At 33.2% G+C, this 27,505-nt stretch overlaps 1 protein-coding gene across 1 annotated transcript; it reads left to right on the top strand.

The window, feature by feature from the left end:
* The first annotated feature begins 2,259 nt into the window (after window positions 1-2,259).
* LOC128551033 (deleted in malignant brain tumors 1 protein-like) lies at window positions 2,260-27,007 on the top strand. The gene is made up of 18 exons (XM_053531304.1): window positions 2,260-2,263; window positions 2,836-2,941; window positions 6,383-6,543; window positions 6,913-7,077; window positions 8,337-8,487; window positions 9,445-9,614; window positions 14,881-15,040; window positions 17,421-17,587; window positions 19,138-19,296; window positions 21,373-21,529; window positions 22,294-22,460; window positions 23,209-23,365; window positions 23,890-24,068; window positions 24,460-24,616; window positions 24,839-24,999; window positions 25,821-25,988; window positions 26,462-26,618; window positions 26,833-27,007. The coding sequence occupies exons 1-18, from the start codon at window positions 2,260-2,262 to the stop codon at window positions 27,005-27,007; spliced, it is 2,721 nt and encodes a 906-aa protein (XP_053387279.1).
* Window positions 27,008-27,505: the final 498 nt, after the last annotated feature.

Here is a 27,505-nt window from a genome sequence, read left to right as displayed (position 1 = left end):
ACAGACTAAGCTGAGCATTACTTATTGTTTGTACATGTATGGTCCTGAAAGTAAATGTTGTTTTAGATGTATAATATGTAACGATTTTAAATATGTTAGATACCATATTCATATTACTAAATATTACTTTTAATTTGACAATAAATAAAGTATTATATAACATATTCGACTTGTTCCGCATTTCACTTTAATAAAATTTAAATTCGTTCAAGTACATCGTTAGTAAACCGTTTGCCTGTAAATGCATCAGAAAAAAAAAAATATAAAGACCAAGCTATTAGTTATCGATTCACCCCACCCCCACCCCCGTGTTACAACAAAAAACACTTGTAAAGGAAACGACAAATTGGATTATTGTTCTCCCGCTTTATCGGTTTTAAAGATGTTTACTAAAAATTGGTATGCAAAGATCTATAGATGTATTATTTTAGGGCACTATAAAATTCTATAACTTTCAGATTAATAATCCCAAAAACTACATAATATAAATTGTTTTTATTACCAACCTTTTTTTTATATAATACTTTGAAAAAAAAATACGCATGACAACCGCTTACATAGACTTACAAAGTCGTAGAGAAAAAAATCTGTAATAGTATTATTTCTTCAACTGACACTGATTTTTCGCAGAGAAAAACATTTTCTCTCTAGACAGAGGCAAGAGATTTGTAATTTTTTGCAAAAGTGCCATCTAAAAAAAGCGTTATTTTGCAGATTACCGGGACCCCTTTTCTAAAAATAAAGAATTGTAATTTTTAACTTTATTTAAAGCTTTTCCGAATTCCATTTAATTGAATGAATGAACGTGCCCTGCCGCCTTATTTATTCTTAAAGGTAGCCTCGGCTACCTAGCTTCTACAAATAAAACTTTTATCTGGAGTTGTTTTTGTCCTTTCAACTTTAATCTCGTTTAACCCCAATGGTATTCATCAAAAGATTTTTGCACGATATTTTTTTATTTCAAACACTTGCAACATCAACATTTGGTGACTGACATCCTTGCAGACTACGGATGAAAGAATGAATGAAATAATAGTAAATGATTATTGTGAAGAAATGATCAATCGAATGAATGAATGAATGAACTACTTAACGGCTATTTTGAATTCTTTTTTAATATTAAGATTACAAAATTAAACTGACCTTTTGACGCTTCTGAATTTGTTAAAGCAATAAAAAGCAACCCGTTTTCCGATTAATTGAAATATAATTCATGGGCTGGTTTGTCACAAAAAAAAAAATCCATTTATAAAAAATTAAAACATATAAATCAAAATAAGTACTTACTCGTGACTTCCTTTCCCCCTGAAATAAGCAATACAATTATCGCGTCGGTCACTTTAGCCAGATGTTATCGCTTCGGGATATATGAACGCGTGAAGCGTGACGAAGCGTGTTCTCAACGATTGGATAAACCTAATAACGTATGCATTAAAGATCCCAATTAATTTGCGCTAATTTGTGTTAATTGGCATTCATCGAGTTTCTGATATTGTCAATTTGCCAGCCCCCACCCCTTTTTCCGACCCTGATTTGTAACGTTCATAAACTTATATAGACCTTTTTTTACATTCCGAGCCGTTTGTGAATATTTTTTCTAAACTGAAGAAACATAGTTTTATATTGAAAAGTTACCAGAAGCCACACTTTCTATTTGTTTGCCCGTAAATTTTGACAGGGGATGCTCCCCTGACCCCTTTATACCCCTACCCCTCACACTGTCCCCTTGTATAACATCTAAATTGATCACGCTACGCCCAAATATAGTGTGCACTCGGTGAAATATATATTTCGATCTTACACGGAAACAAATCTATATCATCTATTATAGCAAAAGGATGTTAAATATCTATTTCGCCGCTTCATAGCTATAAGATATATTTATAATAGAGCTAGTTATCCTGATTACAATAGCGGTTGAAATAATTCATAGTATTTAGTGTATTTCTATCTGGGTGAGGGATGATAAATACGACGCTAGACATTAGCAAGCTGTAAAAGATTGAACATGAGAATTTCTTTGAGGTACAGACTGTTTAAATTGTTGACACCATACATATATAGTTTAATGCGCTTGCTTGTGAGCATCCTATCTATCGTTTTTAAATCTGATCTTGATTTAACAAACAAAATGACTAGATTTGTACACATGCAGACTATAATGTAATTTAATTAAAGTTTAATACGTTTCATTGGTTGCACCTGCCAAATCGTTCAATTTCGAATTATGTTGCTCTGTCTTATCAATATTTGGACACAATGGGTAAGTTCACATGAAAGCTCTAGGGTAGAGTAGAGACCGACTCTATACTCGATAACCCATTTGAACGGTATAAGTTAGTACACCAATCATATCTTCCCTGTTGAAGAGCTGAACTCTGCAAACACCATGGCGCGGTAGGGTTTACTTGTTCCTTGCTTTTTATCACAGCGCTCAATGTGCAGGGAAAAAAGTTTTACATATTTCCAGGGCCCAATTTATCAATTACTTTACTGATGAGAGTAGGTATAAGTTACACATCAGCCTACCTGTCTCTAGAGCTTCCATGTGAACTTCCCCAATGTGAATGAAATCAATACTACCAATATCAGACTGTTAGCGAAAGAGTTATGGCCCTTGATAATATAAGAGCTACCGTACTTACACACTCTGCAAATTTTAATTAATGTTGTTAAAACGTATCATTTTTATGTGACATTTGTTTAACACTAAGATCTGTGTCAGGTTTGATAATGGAAAATGTCGGACAAGAAGAATAGAAGTGAAGGCTATTGATTTATCAAAGATGCTGCATTTCACCAAATTCGTAACCTATCACTTTACTTTCTTTACAGCCCTTTTCCAGCGGAGGAGGTCGGAGCTGCATAGAAAATGCCTGCTGTATCTTCAAGCAGAGGATTACGACTCCCCCGGAAATGGAGCCTCTTGTTGGAACGATCAGTAATCTATATTAAGGAATCTGCTGAGAAAGGCTCTAATTTTAGCACAAAATTTCCAGATCTTATTACGTAAAACATAACAATAAGGTAAATCTAAGGTAATATAAAAATATTACATCAGTGTACTCAACAACTTGTCTGAAGTTTAAAAAAGAACATTTAATTATAATAGCTTTAATTAATTTTTCTGGTGTCAAAGATCACAGAACACGACTGTATGAATTTTCACTGGAGTTAAAATATTTCAAACCAAAACCAGGAACTATTTTTATCGGAAGGCGAATTATTGTTGAACGTGGGCGGGCCTTTTTGACTGTTCTGTTATAGGATGACGGAAGGATATCTTGACATATATTTTGATTTTCTGATACTTCCAGAAAGCAAATCAGTTATTTTTGTAGCAAGGTATCGTAAAATGTAAATATAAGAATTGAATGCTATTTTTGTGCGTTCATATGGTTATGAACCACACTGGAAGGCCAAGTATCGCTTTTGTATTCAAGACTTTGCAGAAAGTCCCAATGTACTTTATACCCGTATTTATAAACGCACAAAAATTATCATTCAGTTCTTAAATTAAGTATACATGTGTTCATACGTGTTACAACAGAATATATGCAAAGTATCCTGCAGTAAATACTCTAGAATGCCTATGAACTGATCAGACTGCTGAGGGCAAACTTTGACTTATGCACAATTTAAAAACAGAAAAAATGATGAAGCTATTTCAATAGATTCTTATTTCATTCTTAACCTAAATTTACGGTAAATTCTCTTTTAAATATTGCAGTTAGGAAAATGTTGTAAGCATTATATTGATTTCTAGACCAAGTTATTGTTTGCAATCTGCTGCATGTTTTTGATATCACAATCGTCTTCCTTTCAAAACTTCAAAACAGTTTCCGTGAAATGAATCACTACATTATTGTAAATAATTATACAGAAACAAAGGTCTTGTGACAGGTGTTAAGGCTGAAATATAAAATCTATATCACGAAACAATAATAAAGGAATTGTCTAGACGATATTAGTAATTAAATATTAACTGAGTATGTATTGCACAGGTACTTATAACATGTGTAAAAATGTTTAGTTCTGCTCATATCGGGGCTAGAAGGCTTGCACTGCCACTACCGTCAATCAAACCGAAACAGCAACATTTTCGTTTATGTCGTGTTGGGTGACCTGTGGTTTTCCACTTTTTTCTTTTAAAGAAATCGAGGTATTACCGTATTTCAAACGTATTAAGGTGTAGGACGTATAATCATTTCGCGCGTTACATGCCATGAATATACTATCATTTTAGATTCCCTACAGTTTGTTAACTCAGCGCTAGGTTATAGTGATTAGTACAGCCAGTCTACCTAACCCACGACCTGTGACATTCCGTGCAAAGCATAGTTGTAAAGTCGGTATACTATAGCCTACTTATTAACGGTTAATAATGTTACACACTGATAGCCGCACGAGAGCTACATGCAGATATAGACTTGTCATAGTACACTACTGCGGGAAATATAAAGTGGAAGTACTGGACTGGGAAATTTATGGCATGATTAATTTTGATTGATGTATTTTTTTCTGCAATAGTTTGGGAGATGAGTGTAAGGGCATAAGAAGAAGGCGGCTGGAATTGAAATTTGGTTTCTTTATACTAACCCCTCCCTCGACGGAGTGATGTAGGGTTGAGTAAGTGCTTTGCAGTATAATGGCACGGAAATATATAGTCATAACGGTATGATTTCCATGTAGAAATTAATGAAGTGATAGTTTATATGACAGAAATTGAGTGCTATCGTTGATTCTCTTTGATTATGGGATAGGTAACTTGTTTTTATTTAGGAAATAATGCTTTGGAATTCATAGTCTGTTGTTACAGACACGGTTGCTTATCCTTCCAAATTTTACTAGTGATGGACAATTGCCATTAAGCAAATTGTTCTTATGGTCAATAGCAGCTGTAGTATATATGCATCTGAAATCATGTATGTATTTAGAATTTTAAGTGTTTTCAGATTTAAATATGTATTTACAATAACAACAAGTGTAAGTGGAGCAAGAAAAATAAACAGCAAAATTTATAAATTTTGATCGGAATTTTGACAAAAGAGCAACAGTAATGCGCCGACACAAACTTTATTAGTCAATGACCAAGACAACAACATGCTCATATGCTATGACACTGTCCCTACACCCATACACACTCCTGATCAGTTTTATATTGCTTCTACGGAGTGCGACGTTAACCCCAACCAAAAAATAGATATATTCTACGATAAATCTCTGACACTTGGAAACTTCTTATTTCGATTCTAACACGATGCATCGGTCCATTATAAAACATATTCACATCAAATACTAATAATGAAGATAATACAACAATTTAATGATGCGCTTTTTGACAAAAGTAATTTCATTAAAATTACGTATCAAAATCGAACGCTAATAAAGTTTATTATAATTAAAGTAAAAACCAAAAGTTCGCAACTCAAAACTAGCCGGGGCTTCTTTTTTCTATTATTATTCGATTTACTGTATATGTGTTATTTCTTATATTTCAGAATATGCTTTCATTGAACGTGTATTTTTACGATAGAATATCGACAACATGTTTCATAGTACAAGTTTTCCGAAATCGTCCGAAACTTTAGCGTAATTTTAAAAATACCATCAAATAACGTCGAATTTTAGCTCGGGGGTTGGGAAAACAAAATCGGTCGTACTGAAAAAACGAATTCGGTGACATACAATTTTAGTTAACCAAACGCAAGTAAATATACTTGCACATTTATGATTGAAATTAACACAAAATTCCTCGACCCGAAAAAATGTTATTCTCGAAAAACGGACAACTTTCCAGCTAAATTCTTCGTTACATTTTGTGTAAGTCTGACGTTTTAATGCTTCATAAATTTAAACTTAAGGTACGTCATAGATCATTCACGAAATTTATACCACGGGAAAGGGAATTTTTAATCTTTTAAAAATATATAAATTTCATTCGTGTCCGCTTCCAACTAAAAAAGGGATATGCTGAAAACCTTACAGAAACAATGAAAATGACGCCAAGAAATGACGCCCAAAAAGTACCGTTAGTGGCCAAGTTTGACAGCGCACCAAAAAAATGTGGCTTAAATAAGAGCCAAACGGAAAACGGGAATTAATCAGAAATATCCTCAATTTTCTTTCATTAATTTTTCATAGATGTATTTAAAAAAAATAAAGGTCGCACTCCACTTAAGACCAGGATATCCGCTCGTTTACATGATAAGATATGGTGAATTCTAATTATACCTTTGAATAGTCTGTTCGTGAGAGGAATAAATCATGTAACACCCTGTGCGTCTTCTATTTAATACGTAATATATGTAATTGATATAGATGTAAATGTTTTCTGTCATGTAGTATCAGTTTCATTCGGCTTTATCTTTATATTAATCAGAGCGACAGCCTATATTAAGGGTGCCTTTTATGGACGGGGAATTGGTCCAATATTTGCTCAAAAGTTTAAATGCTATGGAAACGAGCAACATATCAAGGACTGCAAATTTGATGTTAATATACAGTGTACACATGCTAGGGATATAAGCATTGTTTGCACAGGTATGTAGGTGATCTCTGTGTGATTTAAAGTTGTTTTGATTTTACTGTATGTAACGCACAATTGTAATTTATGGTTGTCTCTCGAATATGCTTAACAAAGCATTCACTGTGAAATGAGGTTGTGAGCGTGACGCTACTGCTCTGTCTGGACTGAACATACTTAATATAAGGTTCATCGGTCACACATGAAACTAGTCTTAGAATAAGGTTCAAATAGGTTCCGTTTTTCCATGACTCTAGTCTGTAACATAGCAATATATATTGAGAATCTATAATATTATCATGTTTTCAAATGCTTAACTGTGGAAATATTGTTCGACTGTAAGACTTTTATGTATGACAAATTAATAATTGACATATTTGATATAGAATGTGGCAAAATTGATATATCTAACGGATACGCCAAGTCAATATCAGAGGATGGAAAGGTACTTACTGCAGCATGTAAAACTGGGTTAAGGTCAAACATTGACACAAGTGTCTGTGAAGCAGGGATATGGTCTGTACCGTCAATATATTGTACTGTAACAGCAGGTATGATGGTTCTTTGATGATATTTCAAATAATGATTTAAAGCGTAACTTCTTATTGAAAATCCGTAATATTGAACGTCATGTAGAACTGTTTATATTTGTTAAGTATTTATTACTATGTACTATTAGTGTTAGATAGATACGTTTGTATCTGCGCTTTGTCGCATATGATATATTCATTCGTTATATAAAAAAGTTTATGAATATTACATACTGATAAAACTTAACCAGACTTATATATCGTCATGTTTCCATTTTTTTCAAATGTCCGAATATGCATATTTCAACATTTGAAATGAATAACAAATATATACAGTAGCCCATAATATTTGTCCAGAATGACAGTTACATACAATTATCTGACACGCTAAATCTCATATCCTACTCCAATTCTAATGCTAACAAGTTTAAAGCTACAGTTTAATAATAAACCGTACACAGCAAGAGTAAATACATAAAATTAAAATTGGATTTTTTTATGATCTTAGCTATATCAGGAACTTGTTTTTGAAAAAAATAAAAAAATGATCATGTTAAAAACAATATTTCCAATTAGCGTGAAACCGGAAGTCATAGGATTAATTTGTATGTATTTCCGTTGTATATTGCAGGCTCACTTTGATAAGTCACACATGAATCTAGTCTGGTAATATGTCAGAGAAACCAGCATCCCTTTCAAATAAATTATAATAATTCCCTTAACGATGTATAACAGTACTATATGGATTCTATTATAGTACCTCGGTCGTATTCGGCTGAAATGGATTTTAAAAGGAGTTGATCGCATGAGGCGCTTTCGCCGCATGTGATAATGTCTGGCTAAATCTGCGAGAATAGAATGTATATAATTTTTCAGGTGAACTCACTACTTTAATGACCCATTTACTATATACGTATCAAAAATGCTATATCAGTCACAGTTTACAATATTTTCAGACAATAGTGGCTGACATTTGAGACGTCGAATTTGTCGATGCATGAAACATCGAGACGCTTTTATTACGTCATTTCTGATATAAATATTAACGTCATTTATAAACGAAGCAGTTCAACAATTGATTTTTTTCGTATCCAATGGGAGTTGAATACAATGTCTTGGTTACAGACTGTATTTCTGAATGATAATTCGTAGGAAAATAATAACAGACTATTATCTGATATGTGCATGTGACAGAATATTTTGGGAATATATATCAATTTTGATTAGAAAGAACATCTAAATCGGCAAAAGTAGAGTAAATTAACGGTAATTTTACACAGATATCACAGACATTCGGCTTGTTAATGGCATTGGACTGTACGATGGTAGAGTTGAGGTACTGATGAATGGAACTTGGGGAACAATATGCAAAACGTCATTTTCAGTACTGGAAGCAGGGGCAATATGTAGAATACTTTTTGGTGCAAGACAGTATGTATGTTTCATACTTATCTAAAGGAAGCATTGATGCTCTTTATTACTTTTATTGTCGATTATAAATATACATCTTTTCCATTACGAACCTAGTGTTAGTGTTTAGAAGTAATGAATTTCAATAAATGAAGGTCAGCTGAATCAGATGAGCAAATTTTATGCCGACAATCAGAAACTGGTATTACAGCTAAATGTCTTATGTTAAGAGGAATTATATATATAAAGCCATTGCGTACTACAAGGTATACAAGGCAAAATTGATGGTGGTGTTTTTATAGACAGATTCAGTCAAACAGTGTCTGTTATCATTGTGTTTGTTTGCGTAAGATTATTCTAAAAGATATTTTGTCGATTTTGTTTGTATATTTACAAGAAGTGCGAACTGGAAAACGCTTTGTCTATCCGTCGGCTTTCTCAAGTCTACAGACTTTAAGATCGAAAGTCGTAACAAAAATATGTTCAAATTCATTATTTCAATTTAGTTTATACGTATCAAATAGTTGTCAAATTATATAAAATATCTATGAATCACCATCATCAGTCATGTGATCCTGTCTAATGATACTTCTTAAATATTTGTTATCCAACATACTCAGATTTGCTCAATTTACCACAAAGTTGTTGTGCCTTGCCAGGACATCATTCATCCAGGACCACAATAGAAATAAGGAGTTTCACATTCCGCTTTTTTGTGTCATCCTGGATATATGAATACATGTCCTGGTACATTTTTTGCAATTATTGGTATTTTATGTAAGTTAATGATTCTTAATTGTCCTTCAATATGTTTTAACTCCTAGTCATTCTGTATGTGATATTTGAAATTCTTAATTTATGCTGTACCATACCATGTATTTTATATACTGAAATAAATCGATCAAAAACAAAACAAACAAAAAACACAAACAAACAAACAAACAGAACTGCAATAGACGATGTTTTGTTTATGCTCAGCTGGTATCGAACATTTTATACGACTTCCAACGTCTATGGAGCAGGAACAGGTCCTATTCATATAGACAATCTTGACTGCAAAGGTACGGAGACAGATCTAAATACGTGCACATATAACCCAGATGTGTCATGTACAAATCATAGTCGGGATGTAGCTGTTGCTTGCAAAGGTAAGGGGTAATTTATTATTACAAGTTTACATGCAATTAGGAAATACATTTTGGCACTGCCTTGCTCTTATGTGGTTTTTGCTTTTTTCACTCATCAGGACAATCTGTCCAAAGCAAGCCAAATGAGTGTAATGATAAAATTTTTACCGGTTAAGGATATACGACTTCGTTTACCTGTCACGATGGTAGCTTCAATCTAATTGAAAAAGTAATAAATATTTTCGTGTAAGTCAATGGTGGAGTTGCTAAAAATGGCATTTGCTCGTCCCTGTCAGTAAGAACTCGCCGCTTTAAAGATATTTTACATTAAGCAAAACTTGAAAAATGTTAGACTATTTTCAGTCCGCGTCTTATATGAAGATCGTGCTGTCTTGTCTATATTCGATGCTGCTTTATATACACGTCTTAACTGTACTTACCATTCGCACTTTTTCAAAATTTTATATTTAATAAAATCTCAGGAAAATCAAACTTAATAACTTAATTTAAGGTATTAGGCCCATAATAGAGTACCTCCTTTCTGAAGAGTATTCAATTCCTACCATAAACCTACTTTGACTGCAATTTTCAGGGGGGCGTAGTTTCAAGCCCCACTGGGACCAAATTTTTTTTTCCTTATTTTCCTTTTTTTCTAGTAAGTTTTTACTTCTTTCAAGACTTGTTATTGATTTATTGTACAAAAGTGGAAAAAAATTCATTTGATAAGCGATTTCTTTCTGTTCAAAGTGAATTTACCTCTGAAACAGAAGGGGTAGAGTAAGACATCTTTAAAAATACTGAGTTACATGTGGTAAAAGTTCTCTATTTTGCCTTCATTCTTTAGATTACATATTGTGGAAGAAATGTAGGTAGGTTTTACTTCCGCCCCAATGTTATTTTTGAATGAAGTGTGCAAAATTCAAAACAGATCCGCAGGATTCGACCTTAATTTTTCAATGTTGGAGTTAGAATTCTGTCTCATTAAATCCGTTTACTTGATACACCCTAGAAAAAAATGATATTGACAGTTTTATTTTAAGTTTTATAATTGTTTACCAACAGTTTGATGTTTCTTTCAGAAAAAATAATGGTATAATGAATTCTGTGCAAACGTTTTGGATAAAGGCCGCCACTTTGAAATTTGTCTCTCCTTGAGCTTGAGGAAATACCATAAATTACACAAAATTGATAAAAAACGGCACGGTACAAGTTTTTGAAAATTTGCAACAAAGTGCGAAGAACGATCAACTGTAAAAATATACCAAGCAAATGTCATTTCATAAACATCACTATTAGGGGCCTAATACCTTAAGGAGACCTTTAGGGGACCAATGACATTTTTTTTTACTTTTTATCATATAAATTCGCCATGCTTTCCTCTTTCAGACGCCAAAACAAATAATTTGAAAGTTCAAATTCAAAACCTTTATTTGATGAATTTCTAGATTACCAGTATATATTTGATATGTCTCTACAATAAGACCCTTTTGAAAAGAACAGAATAACAGTGTAGCATTTGATTTCCTGAATCTCAGTAGTTATAATGCTGTTATCCCTGGGAGTTGTATTGATTTTATGTAATCGTAATTATATGGGTGATTTGCAACAAAGTGCGAAGAACGGTCAACTGTAAAAATATACCAAGCAAATGCCATTTCATAAACATCACTATTAGGGGCCTAATACCTTAAGGAGACCTTTAGGGGACCAATGACATTTTTTTTTTACTTTTTATCATATAAATTCGCCATGCTTTCCTCTTTCAGACGCCAAAACAAATAATTTGAAAGTTCAAATTCAAAACCTTTATTTGATGAATTTCTAGATTACCAGTATATATTTGATATGTCTCTACAATAAGACCCTTTTGAAAAGAACAGAATAACAGTGTAGCATTTGATTTCCTGAATCTCAGTAGTTATAATGCTGTTATCCCTGGGAGTTGTATTGATTTTATGTAATCGTAATTATATGGGTGATTTTCATCAGGTAGATATAACTGATTTTAACTTGCTGTCTTGGTGGAGAGGGTTAATCATTTGTGAATAATTTCAATGTTCTAATTGTGGACCTATAAATGTATGGAATGGAAGAATGAAGCAGTCTGATTCGTTGGCAAAATAAGGGAAGTTCATGATGAAGGTGGACCTAAGAATTTATTTTCTTCGTTTTGTCAGACGGAAATTCACAACTTGGCGAGGTGTTGGTTGCGATTCAATTCCTTTATTTATAAAGAAAATTGCATAAAAGTTGGCAGTCAGTTCCTTTGAAGGGTGTTCTATACAGGTGCATCACAGTTTGTTTTCTTTAATAAATGAGCCCATTCTTGTATTTAATCACTTTTACTTCTTTGGAAAAAGCAGATATCCAAAATGATTGAATTGTCTGTAACTCTTTGTGATACACTGGGTCTCCTATACTGTACACAAAAATTGGCTCATTTGAAGTACTGCTGAGAGATTTGAATCTGTTTGAAGATAATAATAGACCTTTACATATTTTATTGTCGTTGAAGAATCGGGATGTATAAAATGGTATTAGAATAGTACCATGGTATAGTTCAGTCTTTCAACTTCAGTTTGGTTGCTTTAAAATTTGTTTACTTTAGAATGCAGAAAAATCATATTAAAGCAGGTCACCCATTAACTTCTCTGGTCCAAATCAACTGAAATTGAAGAAGACAAAAATATTACAGCTTATTGCTGAGAAATTACAGATATTACAATACATAAGAAATGTTGACCCAGTACGAATGTGAAGTATAATTTGGATATGTATAAAAATCAGAATCGAAACTTTTGATTTAGATTGCGAACGTTTATCCTCGCACTTAATCGAAAGTTTGATAAAAACCCTAAATGTGATATATACATAATAATCAGAGGTTTGTATTTCAACGGTGGTGCATTTCCCCTTTGTTTTTAAGGTAGTTCTGCGCGTTTGATAAACCTGAAGAAATGGTGTGACGGTATTTATCCGGATAAGGAAGAATAACTCGGTGTACGGACATGATAATATTTTAAAAATTTATAGACACTGAGTACATTTATTGCAGCGGCAACGCTTCTATCTTCTGAAGTTATAATATGATATTAAAATATATTACCTGTTAAATAATTCCAAAACAAAATGTCTTAAAATCAGCTTGAAATTCACGAATCTCCTTTATCTGGGCAAAAATCTCAAAAACTAGAACACGGGCCTATAGATTTTATCTCACCCTATTTTAGACCATACGTTTAATTACAATTGTGAGAAGTTTCATTGAAATCTACATTGTAGAAAAAACTATTAAGGAAAATTTTATCAAAATTGTATTTTTTCCGTAGTCTCACATTAGGAAAACTTGTGTAAGGAAACATTTTGCAAATCAGTCTAGCAAAACATCGAGCACACGATTTTATAAATTTATTACATGATATATTCTGAAGGTTAGAAAAAAATGATTAAAACGTACTGAACTACCTTATGCAAGTTTTTATTTATAATAATATAGTTTTTAGAGCTTTGTGTCATTTTCAAAATGACTTGTGATAATGATTGAAAAATACCAATTAAGGTATGAATAGAATATCAAAATTTTAACATCTTACCCTACCATATCTCAAAGTCTTTAGGGATTATGGCAGACTTGATCTTTTTCTCAAATTATGAATTTATATTTATAATTTATTGTTCCTGTCACATGTACCTTTACAGCATTTTATTGCTTACTAAGTAATTAATTTTTCTAAAATGCATACGCATATATACGGCTTACTTTCAAACCAGTTCTAAAGTCATGTGATAGCCCGTACGAGGAACCAGGATAGTTAAATATTTGGTTCTTCAGGATCATCATATTAGAAGGTAATTTAATCCGTTGCTTGGGACGATAAAGGGTTTTATCATTTTTTTACCTCTCATGAACTTACTCAATTACACCGATTATTTTGTTTCTTACATAGATTGTCGAACATTCTCAATAACAATCTTTAAGTTGTATTTAGCGGGTATTGCAATGACACCATACCTAGCTGGTTATTTGATCGTTGTTTCTATTTAATATTTAGAGGTTAATACAGCTGGGCCGGGAGGTGATAATCGGCCCGGAAAATGATGGCCCGAGGGCCATTATGAATTCCGGGTCGATTATCACCTCCCGGCCCGCTTCTGGCGTGTATTAATGTCTTTAATACATATGTTTTGTTGCACTACTCAAGGGGAGTACAACTCTGTCGCTATTTTTCAATGGCTGAATAGTTTGGGATACTTTTATCTCAAAATCTGTGTTAAGTCGTTGAAATTGATGCAACTCATGCTGTTTTACACGGCATACCCGAACACTCTTGAAACTCGGAACACTGGCTCCAAAGTAATTTATGTGCATGTTCTGTTTTATTAGTTTTTACAAAGTAATTTATGTGCATGTCCTGTTTTTTTAGTTTTTACTTATAAAACAGGACATGCACATAAATTACTTTGGCTAAGCATTATAATTCTGCGATAAACAACGGTTTACCGTGTCAGTGATAGACCATTATGACGTCCATGATGACGTTTTATGTGGCCATTGGTTTCACTCGCACGTGTTCACCGGGCCGATTATGATTATGAGTTTTCGGCCCGGGCCGATATGTGATAATCAGTGTATGAAAGCAATAACCTGCTGAAAACACATTCATATCTGTTACTATATATATTAGCATATGTATTAATAAATTATATAAGACGACTTTGGGATAGGACAGAGGAGATGTTGCATATTTGAAATACACCCAGAATCATTGATTCGTCTCAAACATCTTCCTTTTCTAATTTATACTGCACAAAATGAACTTTTAGCGTACAGTACATTGTGGAACGAAGTTCATTACAAAATGGATATCATGAGAGCTCTGAAATCATGAGCCGAGTCTGCAAATATTTTAGAAACTCGTTTATATTAGCTTTACTGTGTGTAAAGTAATATTTTGTCTTTAAAGAAAGCGCTTTTCACCCTTTTGTATTCGTTTTAAACATATATAGAAACCTGTATACCTTTTACTTCCAGATATATACCTTTAGCACATTGGTCAGGTCATTGTTCTGAAGGAATAGTATCGATTTCTTAAAAATTTGAATCATACTGAAACTTACATTTCACAAATTTCGGTCGTCAAGGAAAGCAAATATTTACCGTTTAATAAATTCATTAAGTCATATTAAATGCAACCATACAAGTATTCACGACATGTAATCGTCTCTGAAAGTGAAACAAAAGCTAAAAATCTACATTAACAAAACTTTAATGTTGCATTTCTTACAGTGTTTCCTTTAAATATTACCAACACAAGACTCGTAAATGGCACTGGAACATACGACGGACGTATCGAATTACAAGTTGATGGTCACCACTGGGGAACAATAGATAGAAGATTTGTAGATTTATATGATGCCCAGACAATCTGCAAAACACACAATGCAAGGTACATACATTGAGAATATTAGGCTAGTCTTATAAAGTTAAATTTATTCGGTTAGGCAAAAAATAAAAGTCGAGGCTTTAGCCGGAACTTTAATCTATTTCACAAAAGAATTTGATTTAAATTCATAAAGACAGAAACCGAGTGTTTTACCTATCCCACCTTCTGTTTTAAAATCATTTTAGATAAAAACATTACCACCAGCGTTGTATGTTTCTGCCTTATATTCAAAAACTAAAGCGCCCTAAAAATACACACACAATCTGCATTTAAGTTACTCTTAAAAATCCCAAACACTAAAAGATGAAAACGGAAAAACAAAGGCTTACCTTGTATTTTGTACCCGCCTTTGTACTGCTGAACATGAATGACGAATTTCAATTGTCTCTCAAATGACGTTTTTCCCGAAGTTCAGTTGCAAGTCGGATATGTATTCCTCCCAAACAAACGATAGACGTGACTTAAATCTATACAAGCAATAACGCCGCTTGACATTAAAAAACAAACAAACAGGTAACCGTTTCGTCGACGATTAATAACAATTCCATTCCAGATGCAATATTTCCTTATTTTTATTGTGCAGGAAGTCAAAACCGTGGACAAATTCAATGGCTGAGACATTTTCCGTTTCTCCGAGCGTTTTCGTTATAACAATTTTTGTGGTAATTGCAAATATGGGAGGCAAATGCGATACAACACTGACATCATTTCAAGAACATTTTAAGTGTTCATTTTTATAAATCATTGAGTAGATATGTCTTTTAAGCAGGTGTTCTCAAAAACAAGATGGCGTCGTTTTGAAAAAAAGAATGAAGTCCGGCAAAATTTTAATTAATCACTGAACTGATGAAGCAAAATTCATTATACCCCTATATTTGCCCTTTATTTCGCATGAAGGTAGAATAGATATAGATAATTAAGTCTTGAAATAAATGAATTATTCAAACAAAATTAAAATATAATGTTACTTTGCTAATAATTTTCCATTTTCAGATCTTCAAATACAATAATAGTGCATGATTTTTTTTATCATGGATACGAAAACAACGACCTTGATCTGCTGGTATTTTGTAACTCATCATATTCACCTGTATCAATTATCAAGTGACATAAAAAAACAAGGATTGTCAGAATAAATCGTAGTCGCTTGGAAAAAGTCATTTTTTGACGCCTGATTGCAGTGAACTTGCACACATGTACATTTTGTCTATTTCTATAAATAATTTCTATTATAAAATATGTTTGCAAAAATGTTTTGGAGTTTCTTATTGAGATGCGATACATGGTGGGTAGCGCAACACTTAAAACGAACAAATATGATGCGTTTTCAAAACTGTCAACATTTTCGCTAAATATCAATATATCCGTTAGCGCAAATCATGCTAAAAGTTACGCTAAAGTTTTGAGATGGATTCCTTAGACATTGAATATGAATTGTGCTTACAGAAAGGACATTTAAATCACCCTTAATGTGGTTGAAGGTAATGACGTTCTGACGTGTGCCGGTCACCGCCATGTGCCCTAATTTAACTTTATGTAGAATCATAAATATTAAATACTTTTTATGGTTATTTTCGTAGAGTTCTGAAAAAGCATAAATTTTCGCTATATTCGCGAGTCCCTACATCTCGCGAAAAACTGATCCTCGCGTCAATATTCACAATTAGTATAATTCTAATTCAAGTAGGACACCACTTGTACAACTGCACAGTATTGAAACTCGTGAACATACTCAAATTTCAAATTCGCGAAAGTTTGACCCAGCAATATTATGTGCTTTTACAGTATTTCTAAATACCGTCTTAAATGAAAACATCGTGCACTGAATTCATATTTTGTTCATATTCTTCTCTATATTTACGAATAAATTGAACAACATTTAAATGATGAGCAATAGGAATATTTGATATTTCAATATTCGACCGCTAACGCTTTGGTCTAACACCAGAACTTGTTCTACATGCAAACTGAACAACCTTTAAACACTAAACTATTTTCAATTGAGATATATATGGGACAGTGTCAAAAGTAATTTCCGCCCGGTTAATCACTAAAACATGCGATGACAACAAAAGGCCTGTCATTTAAAACACATGTTTATATTAAAGCAAACCCTAAGGCCAAAACGCATGTACTTCAATACCTTTGCAGTAGACGGACTGTCAGAGAAACACCCTTAAAAGCATGGCAAAATAGGTCAGAAGACAGAAAACAGTTTAGCCCCGGTATGATTCAAAAAAAGATCACATATTTATTTTATTTCTTTGTTGACTTATTCTTGACTGATATATAATGTTTATAAGTTACTGTGTGTGGAAATTGTTTATCTTAATGCAAAATAAACGGAAAATATATAGTCATGCAGTGATTTCTTTCGTTATAGCTTAGCCGTGTATTTTAACACAGCAATATATGGGAAAGGAACTGGGCCAATTCTGACACGTGAAATGAATTGTTATGCAGAAAAGAATACCATAAATAGCTGTACATTATATGCACCATATCGTTCTGGAAGCTCTCACCTGTACGACCTATCCATAGCTTGTACACGTAAGTAAATACATGTACATTACTTTTTTGTTATGTCACTGTAACATTTAAAACAGACGAACTTCGACTAGTATAATAGAAGACAGAACTATGGAAGAAATAAAGACGAGTTTCTGGGTTTGTATAAAAGTGATGTTTAAGTACGTACACATAGCTTGTTATTTTATCGACAGAGAGCATTGAAGTTACATTTCAAGGCTCCATATGTATACAAGTAAATATTGCATGTATATTATTTGAAGTTGTTCATATTCAGGCTACTGTTCTGTAATGATGTTATGTTGTTATGTTGTTAAGTCCGATAGATACAACCGTTGTACTATATTGATTGATATAACTACGATGCCACAAAAAATTCTCAGCAAACAAATAATAAACAAAACCTCAGGTTTACTTAGGATAAAGCATTTTTACAACTCAATATTCTCAGCAAACAAATAATAAACAAAGCCTCAGGTTTACTTAGGATAAAGCATTTTTACAACTATATATTCATTTATCAAAATATTACAGGGTGTTTATTAGCTTAATATTTAATTGATTTTATCTTAGTAGCAGATCGCTCAGATGCTTAACAGAAAACATAAAAATGCATTTATCAAATATACTACACTCAACAAAATTCCTAATCGGTCAGTTTATATTTGTTTTACTATTTTGTCAATAATGCAGGTATTTACACGAAATTTCACATGCTGACATTTGAATAGGTACTGCAGCTAATTATTAATTTATTTTTGGTGACTCATGGCCAAAGTAACCGCATTAGCGTTTTGCCTAATATTGGATATTTTGCACGTGCAGTGCATGTGCACCATGCACATCGTTTACAATTTTGGCATTACTGACGAAAGTCCAACTAGAAAAAACACATATTATGGTGAAACTGACACAAGAGCAATGGGATCGAGCTGTCGGAATGTTGCTAGTTGGGACATATTTACGGCACGTGTGTTATTGTTTTTACAATTTCAATAGAATTTTGATTTTATTTGTTTGTAACTGTTACTTTGATGGTTATTTCCATTTGTAACCTTATTTCCGTTTACTAGATCCTTCACTCGTTAGTTATCTACCATCTTTTTTCCAAATTTAACCAAAGTACAAATCATTGAAATGACCGATTTTGAATTTTGTTGTATAATTCTGACAGCCCGGGCGCGTTGCGTCAATTTAACGATGATATGTGTTTTTCTAGTAGGACTTTCGTCAGTTATGCCAAAAGTGTTCATTAACACGTGCATATTGGTGCACATGCCATGCCCGTGCAAAATATGCTAAATTGGCCAAAACGCCTAAAGCGGTTACTTTGGCGGTGAGTCGATCAAAAATAAATCAATAATTAGCTGCAGTACCTATTTAAATGTCTGTATGTGAAATTTTGAGTAAATACTTGCATTATTACCAAAATAGTAATACAATAAAAACTGACCGATTAGGAATTTTGTTGAGTGTATTTTGGCTAAGAGAATGTTGTAAAATATTCATATGCGTTTCGCAAGTATTTTATTACTATATGTGGCGATGTTCTGCTTTGTTCCTTTTTTCAGCTTGTGGTTTACCAGACATTTATAATGGTTATCCAGAAGCATTCAATGGAACCGAATTAACAGTGACATGCCATACAGGATTCTACCCAAACCAGATAAAAATGAAATGTCAGAATAATAATAGTTGGTCTGAGGAGCAAAGATGCACTCCACTTCATGGTATGGAGCGTGATGTGTTTATTTCGATCTTCCTTGTCATCGTGTTGTTTGTTTGTATAAACAGTTCACCCATCCCAAACCCCTCCGTTTTGGAAGCGTGCGTATTCTAATTGAATGCGAATGTATATACATTTCAAATGCCTAAACATTTGTCACTCTGGGTGATTTATTTCGAGTAGAAATTTTACTGTCTGTAGATTTACACCAGAAAGTATGCAGCGTTTGTAATACATTTTGTAGCTTGGATTGTAGAAGGTATAGTGTTTTGAATGATACAAGTAGTGTTAACTTAGTTGAGCGCAAAAGTAGCATCCTGGTGGCTATTAGTTCAAATCTGGAACGAAAGAGGTTTATCTAATCCCTTCAGTAGATTGCATTCCCAGTGTAAAGTGAATATCCTTTGGTGCAATAGATACAAAGTCGGCTCCACTGGCACCAGAGCAGAAAGAAAATGCCTCTGTACACGTTATATCCTACCCCTAGGTATTCTTAAGAACCATGGTCATGATCGGGAAGATACACTAACCCGTTTCAATCGTACATTTCCCAACTTAAACGCCCAGTTCGGTGAATGGGTACCTAGTATATTGGACAAGTGGTAATTTATCTTCCAACGTGCACCAGTCACATTGTCTCAATATTCCATATTGCTGAGATTATCAACATATTTTATGCTTTCGTCAACGTTACAGAAAAAAACTTGCGTGATCTTCCCTAATGAACATCCGGTCTAGAGGTCACGGCAGTGTGCACATATTAGGCGAAACGTAAACAAACAAAATTAGAATTAAAAAAAATCACAATTTTACACTAAAACTCGAAATGATGAATGAAATTCATCTTGTATATGATTTTTAATTTGAAATCATACACTGGTCTACATCTGTTCTGTTTATTTTATTCATTTTGCACATTTATGCTGCATTTTCACGTATTAGCGAACACGTATAATAAAATGACGATTGACATACATTTTCACAACAGCAAATCAGAATGGTTTTGTAATCTAGAACGGAACTTCACCAGGGAAGGTCAAGCAAGTTTTTTGTGTAACGTTGAAAAAAACAATAAACTACGCGTCGTTTTTGTAAGATAAGAAGTATTGAAGAAATGTGACCGGTACACAATTGAAGATAAATTACCACTTGTTTGATATCCATAGTACACATTTACCGAACTGCGTGCTTTAGGTATGAAATCAGGGATTGAAACGGGTTAGTATATTTTCCCCTTCTTGACCATGGTTCTTATAGAATACCTAGAGGAGGGTATAACACGTACAGAGGCATTTTCTTTCTGGTCTGGCGCCAGTGTTCGGCTCTTGAAAGCAATTGCACCACAGGATCGCGAAAGTGTAGCTAAAATGAATATCATACAATTCTGTGTACATTAATTGCTCAATTCCATTAATGGAACATATCTTCAGATGACAAACAAAATGTAAACAGATAGGAATTAATATATGGATTCGAAAATGATAAACCCGTGTGTGTGTGTGTGTGTGTGTGTGTGTGTGATATAAAGTACCTACACTTACCTTGTGTTTATATCAAATTTTAACTCCTTACGCTTGTTGTTTTGGTTGAATGTGATTTTATACATACTACTAGATACAATGTATTCCATAATAGCACATAACATAACATTTGTTTCTCTATTGCCTAATGACAGCATTATTTAAGTAAAAACCTTTTTAGAAATAATATAAAATATCTATTTTGGTGAGAAATATACCTTATCTAGGGACAGATCTCACGGTCATCTGATCATTAAAGAATTTATTACCTATGCGGGTTAGACAGCAGTAATCAACACTGTTCCAACTGTCCGAACCTCAATACACAAAGCATTGAGACAAAGTTCTCCTAAACCAACTTGAGTCATAGTGACTTTTTCAAACTCTTGGCCAGTATCTTTATGGTCAAGGTCGAAATGACAAAGTGACCTTCTAATTGAAAGGGCTGTTTATCTGTACTCAGTAAGTAACCTCTATTGTTTTACGAACGAACCAAAGTGTCTGTAAAGTCGTTGCTATCATTTATTTCAGTTTAATATTTCAGTGTATAATTATTTCAGTGTTTCCACTCAATATAAGTGACATCCAGTTAAAGAATGGTTATAGACCTTCCGAAGGACGTGTTGAAATTTTGGTCAATGGAACGTGGGGGACAATTTGTGACACTAATTTTGATTCTGCAGATGCAACAGTTATTTGCAAAATGTTTGGACTAGAGTAAGTATGTATTATATTTTTCATTTAATAATGTTGTGTATGATTTTTGAAACGTAACAGAAAGGTCTTTGCTAGACGATTATCAGTGGTATTCACATTGAAATAGTGTAAACGATAATAGTTCTTTCTTTTTGTAACATACATTAATCTAACAATACTTTAGTATATCGTTTACTGTTAAAGTAAACCGGAACACAACTTGAAAAATAATGAATTCGCTTATGAGTGTATTTTTGATACGAGCTTACCTGATTATTTTGTGAGTTTGGAGATTAAATTTAGATATAAACATACCGGATAATACTCTGGAACATTATTGATATGCATATTAAAAAGTCTACGCAAGACATATATGCGGTCTCTGACAGCAGGTAAAGGGGAACAATTGAAGAACATTGGTAAGGCCGAATCTATGTAATGAGATACCGTTTGGTTACTATTTAGACGTTTTATATTGAAAATAGTAAACTTTATTCCATCAAGAATGAATGAGCATATTTCTTATGTAGATTCCCAAAGTTAACTTGTTTTATTAATGTTTGTGCAGAAACAACATTATTGGGCCCTGCGACTGTATCTTTAACTTAAAAAGTGTTTTAAGCTCTCACATTGCATTGTTCATAAAGATTTACAACCATTAATTCATGCCCGGATCAAGTGTAAAAAGTGATTTTTGTTTCAGAAGGCAAGTTTCTTAGATCTATGTTGATACATTTGTAAGATTCTTTTGATTAAGTATAACATCGCTATATATACTTGCACAGATATAGCAGTTTTATCATAAAGGCCAAGCATTACAGCGGAAAAGGCAGTGGTCCAATATACGTCGACAAGTTGAATTGCACGGGAACAGAATCTCATATAAACCTTTGCAGTTATGAGATTTCAAATCACTGTACCCATTATGACGATGTAGCTGTTGTTTGTACAGGTATTGGTTTAAAATAGTTCATTAAGCAAGTTATACTATTGTGACTGAATAATGTGGACATACATATAATACATTTGATCTTTAAAACCCAAAGTATGCTGAATCAATGTACAATATTTTCAAATTAATATACTTAAATATGTGTTACAAAATGCTGAAAGTCGTGACAGCTTGTCGCAAAATAACGTACGAATCGTTAATGATGGCAATGTTATTACAACGTCGGCTTTTATAGCATTTAGGTACTAAGTAACTTGTCAATTCCGAATTTGGCCTTGTATTTAAAGCATTTCAATCAGTTTAACACCGAAAATTAAACATTTTGTTTTCGTACATAATAATTTATAGTACAAAAAATAGTACCTTTGACTTGTTGCCTTGAATTTCGGAGAATTGAGAAGAAACACATTTGGTAAGGATAAAGGTATCAAAATAGATTGAGACTTTCATGTTAAAAACGACTGTGAAATCATTGATATTCTTAGGTGACTTATTTTCGTGGCTTTCGTGGTTGAGTCAATCCACGAAATTTAATCCTAACGAAAAAGTAAAATTTCCATTCATTTTATATTATAATTCAATATTTGAAATCCACGAATTCATATCCCCACGAAATTGCCGTTTTGACCAAAACCACGAAATTTGATGCCTACAAAATTAAATGATTTTACAGTACTAATTTAGTTGCAAACCTATGCAATTTGCCACATCAAAAGTGCAATTACATAAAACATAACATCTCCCACAGGATATCAGTTACCGATAAAGGATATTAGACTTGCTGGTACTAATGGACCATATCATGGGCGTGTTGAACTAAAGGTCAATGGTACATGGGGAACAGTATGTCAAGATCGATTCTACGCGTACAGTGCAAGGGCCGTATGCAAAATGCTGGGCTTGACGTAAGTAGTCCATTACTTAGTGAAATAATATTTGTTGTGATGTCAGTGGCTCATGCTTTTATATTAGGTTACACATGTAATGAATATGGGATACACTAGAAGCAAAGTGACGTATACTTTTGGAAATAAGTATGATATGATTGCACCTTATGTGGTTTGCATGCGGTGATAGGTTGTGTTAAACATAAATATCCGGTAACGCTTAATTCTACGTTTTTCGGATAAATGACGTTACGCCATCACTTCCAGTTTACCAAACATGCAGAGCTACTTTAAGAAGACCCTTTAAAAGCATGGCTCTCAACCACCAAACAAAGTAAAAGCAAACTCGTGTTGACCGAGTCTGTTCAGATGGGCAACAGTTGGTATGACCCGTACCCGTTATTTCGCAGTATTATAAGAGTAAAACACAAGCATTCGACCCTATATATTTTAATTTTCTGAGTATGTATATTAACAACAATAATTAAGTTCATGTTCATTTTCTCGCAGTCAATAATTTTATCTGTTTGTACTATTGACAGATACAGAGGTTATTTTTACGGAGCTAGATATGGTCAGGGTAGTGGGCAGATTTATGTAGATAGACTTGAGTGTCCAGCTTCGACTAATACTGACTTCCCTCCATTAAACGACTGTAAATATGCTGTTGATAACTACTATAACTGCGGCCATAATAAGGATGTTTCTGTAATGTGCTACGGTAATTATTTCAATTCATTTCTAAAGTTTTGCTAACTTGACTTAGACAATATAGTTTTGATAACGTCTTTGAGACAATATGGTTTTGATAATTTCTGAGACAAAATATTTTAATAACTTCTATGAAACAGCATGATTTTCAAACGTCCTCTAAGATAATATGGTTTTGGTAACTTCTATAAGAAAATATGGTTTTCTATTACATAATATGGTTTTGATGTCTTCTTTGAGACAATATGTTTTTCAATAATGGTTTTGATACATTCTGTATGACAATGCGGATATCTCTTTTATTTTAAGGTTCAATAATAGTTTTACGTAATTTACTAATAATTTAGATATGTTTCACTGTGATTAAAGTTTGGTTTATATTACACATTTTACAATTTTAGGACCAACCTTAAACATTACCGCTGCACGTATAGTCAATGGAACTGGCCCATATGACGGACGCGCGGAAATCAACGTAAACGGTATATGGGGAACGATTTGTGATCAAAACTTCAATATCAAAGCTGCAGATTTATTCTGTGATTTGCTTGGACTAAGGTAACGTGTGAATTGATTGTTTATGTATAAGTTATACTGCTGCGTTTTTTACTTTGACGAAAATACTTGTTTTGGTTTATTTAGAAATCTACACTGGAAACTAATTAATAGTATAGAACTTTATCAATCAGTTTTGAAAGCTGATAGTACTCTGCAGTTCTGACATTTTATACAGGTTAAGGAAGGTCACCACCAATAACTTGGTTGCTTCTTAATTTCCAGGGCAGCACAGTATTTTACTGGTGCTATATACGGCGAAGGAAGTGGTCCAGTTTTCATTGATCATCTCTTTTGTGAAGATAATGATTATTCTCTCAGCGGCTGCAAATATTTGTTCCTGAATGAGTGCAGTCACGGAAGAGACATATCTGTTGTTTGCAATGGTTTGTGGCTTTTATTTATTTATTTATTTATTTATTTTGGTTTAACGTCGTACCGACACAATCACAGGTCATAAAGCTACTTTCCAGCTTTCATGGTGGTGGAAGATCCCATGTGTCTCTCCGCGCATTAATTTATCACGGGCCGGCACCTCAGTAGAACCACCGACCTTCCGTAAGCCAGCTGGATGTCTTCTTCACATTAAGAATTCAACGCCCTAAATGAGGCTAGAATGCACATCGATGAGAGGCAAGTGATTTGAAGTCAGCGATTTTAACCACTCGGCCATGGAGGCCCTTTTGTGTTTAAATAGTATATTTCCCCAAAGCAGGGTTATCATATTTTTAAGCTATTCTATAAAGCTAAAGTAAAAACAACAAATTATACTCTATACAAATCATTAATTTTTTCTCATGATTATGTTATTTATGTCTTTTAGATGTAAGTAATATAAGGGGAAAGTTTTTATGATATTTAAGTTGTTGACAGAAATGAAATTGGTCATAGAAAACATTTACGCAATGTAATAACTTATAAATTAAACTATTGAATCCTGATAGATACTTTGTGCCTAATTGGCAAACTAAAGAATGATGAACTATTTAGATAAGTCTGAAAAGAAATCTGAATGTTCACTCTTAATATACATTTTGTGTAAAAAACAGAATAATTTTTCATTCTAAACTATAAACCTTTCTAATCCGAAAACCCCTCTAATCCGAACTTTTTTTCTTGGTCCGAGCATGGTCGGATTAGACAGGTTCCACTGTATATAGAGTTCGTAAACTTTACACCATTTTTCTTGTATATCTAATTTCTTTAGAGTGTGGACAACCAGATATCTACTTCTGGGGTGTTGATTTCTTCACCTACCACGGAACTACTTTGTTTGCGGACTGTTCCTACTATCGGACATACGTTGGAAAGCTTAAACTGACGTGTGATAACCAGACACAAACCTGGATCAAAGAGGGAGAATGCCAAGAATATAGTTCGTATAACTGTCTTACACTTGTTTGGTTGGTGCGATAAATTTGTTAATTTGCTCATGCAAATATTTAAATTTATTTAATTCAAACGTTTTATTACAAGTAAAAATAATTTGTTGGAGAAGTATAGGTATATATTTACCTAAATATTTGCTTTTATCCTCTGTGGAATTATAATTTTCAGTTTGGTCTTAGATTTACTATAATAACATCGTGAACTCTTTATTGGAATTAGCATTTCCGATATATATTTTTTCCAGTCATCAAACTTTTAAAAATCTACGTATATGAAAGTCTTTTCAGAAATACGTATCATTTAGTTTTCTAGCATTTCTAAGATGCTAGCATTAAAAACAATTGTTATATAATGTAATATAAAATATGTCTAACTTTATCTTTTATCTAAATTCTGCTAGATTTCATGTAACGTTTACATCTTTACTTAAGACGCCTCACTCGAGTTCGTTTTATACAGGTTTCCCATTGGATGTAACAGAAATAAGGATGGCTGATGGTCCAAATTCAACAACTGGAAGGGTCGAGCTGAAATCATTTGATACATGGGGAACAGTATGCGATGATGGTTTTGGAATGCAAGAGGCTAATGCTATTTGTAGCATGCTAGGATACCCGTAAGCAAGCAAGGCTTTTTTAAAGATTTTAACAATAATTAATTATTCTGTTAATAGTTGATCAAACTGTATTTCATAAGTTAGTCGAGATATCATTTTAACACGAGCAAACGGATCTACAGATGATTACAAATTTCAAATATAAGTTTTCAAACACAAAAATGTTACTAAAAGTCAGCACTCACTTTCATTCATATTGTATTTGTATTCAAAGTCCAGCAGTAGCGTATTATGCCGGTGCCCATTATGGACCAGGCACAGGGCCAATATTTGTGGACGATCTGAGCTGTGAGAGAGACGCATCACATATTAACAACTGCTCCTATATTACATATGACAACTGTAACCATGACAAAGATGTTTCTGTTGTTTGCACAGGCTCGTATTAATTTACCTTGTTGATGTTAATACTTACACAAATATATATTTACCATATGTTTATTCTAGGGCTGTTGTGCCTGTATTCATTTACTAGCTAAATGTCAATTTGGGAAGGGAGTTGATACGAATTGATTTTTTTTAATCAAAGAATGTAAATTGTCGGTATCTTTTTAAAGTGACTGAACTCTCTTTGCTAAAATGATCTTTCTTTAAACTTGAAGTTTGGTCATATTACAAATAGTATAGCATGAGTTTTTGTTTCTTAACTATATTAAAAAATGCGAAATAACGACAGAAAAACATTTTCGAGTTGGGAGCAATACGCCACAGAAAATCCACACTTTACCGTCGTACAATGTACTTTTTTCCATGGCCTTCTTCCACCATCAAAGTATGACCTTTAACTGTGTCGTGCGACGTTAAACCGAACAAAATAAATAAAATAGGTTGACTTTGCTAAATACCGGCGTGGCAGAAAGAAACCGACGGCTATTCAAAGGTTTTAG

This window comes from Mercenaria mercenaria, chromosome 19 (genome assembly GCF_021730395.1).
Source record: "Mercenaria mercenaria strain notata chromosome 19, MADL_Memer_1, whole genome shotgun sequence".
NCBI lineage: Eukaryota > Metazoa > Mollusca > Bivalvia > Venerida > Veneridae > Mercenaria > Mercenaria mercenaria.
Note: the sequence above shows the minus strand (reverse complement) of the source record. Positions and strands in the feature narration are given on the sequence as shown.

Excerpts from the sequence above, each read along its gene's own strand:
- LOC128551033 (XM_053531304.1), top strand. Across the intron at positions 2,942-6,382 it reads GCCTCTTGTTGGAACGATCA|AGCGACAGCCTATATTAAGG; the intron begins GTAATCTATATT and ends TATATTAATCAG. Across the intron at positions 8,488-9,444 it reads ATACTTTTTGGTGCAAGACA|CTGGTATCGAACATTTTATA; the intron begins GTATGTATGTTT and ends GTTTATGCTCAG.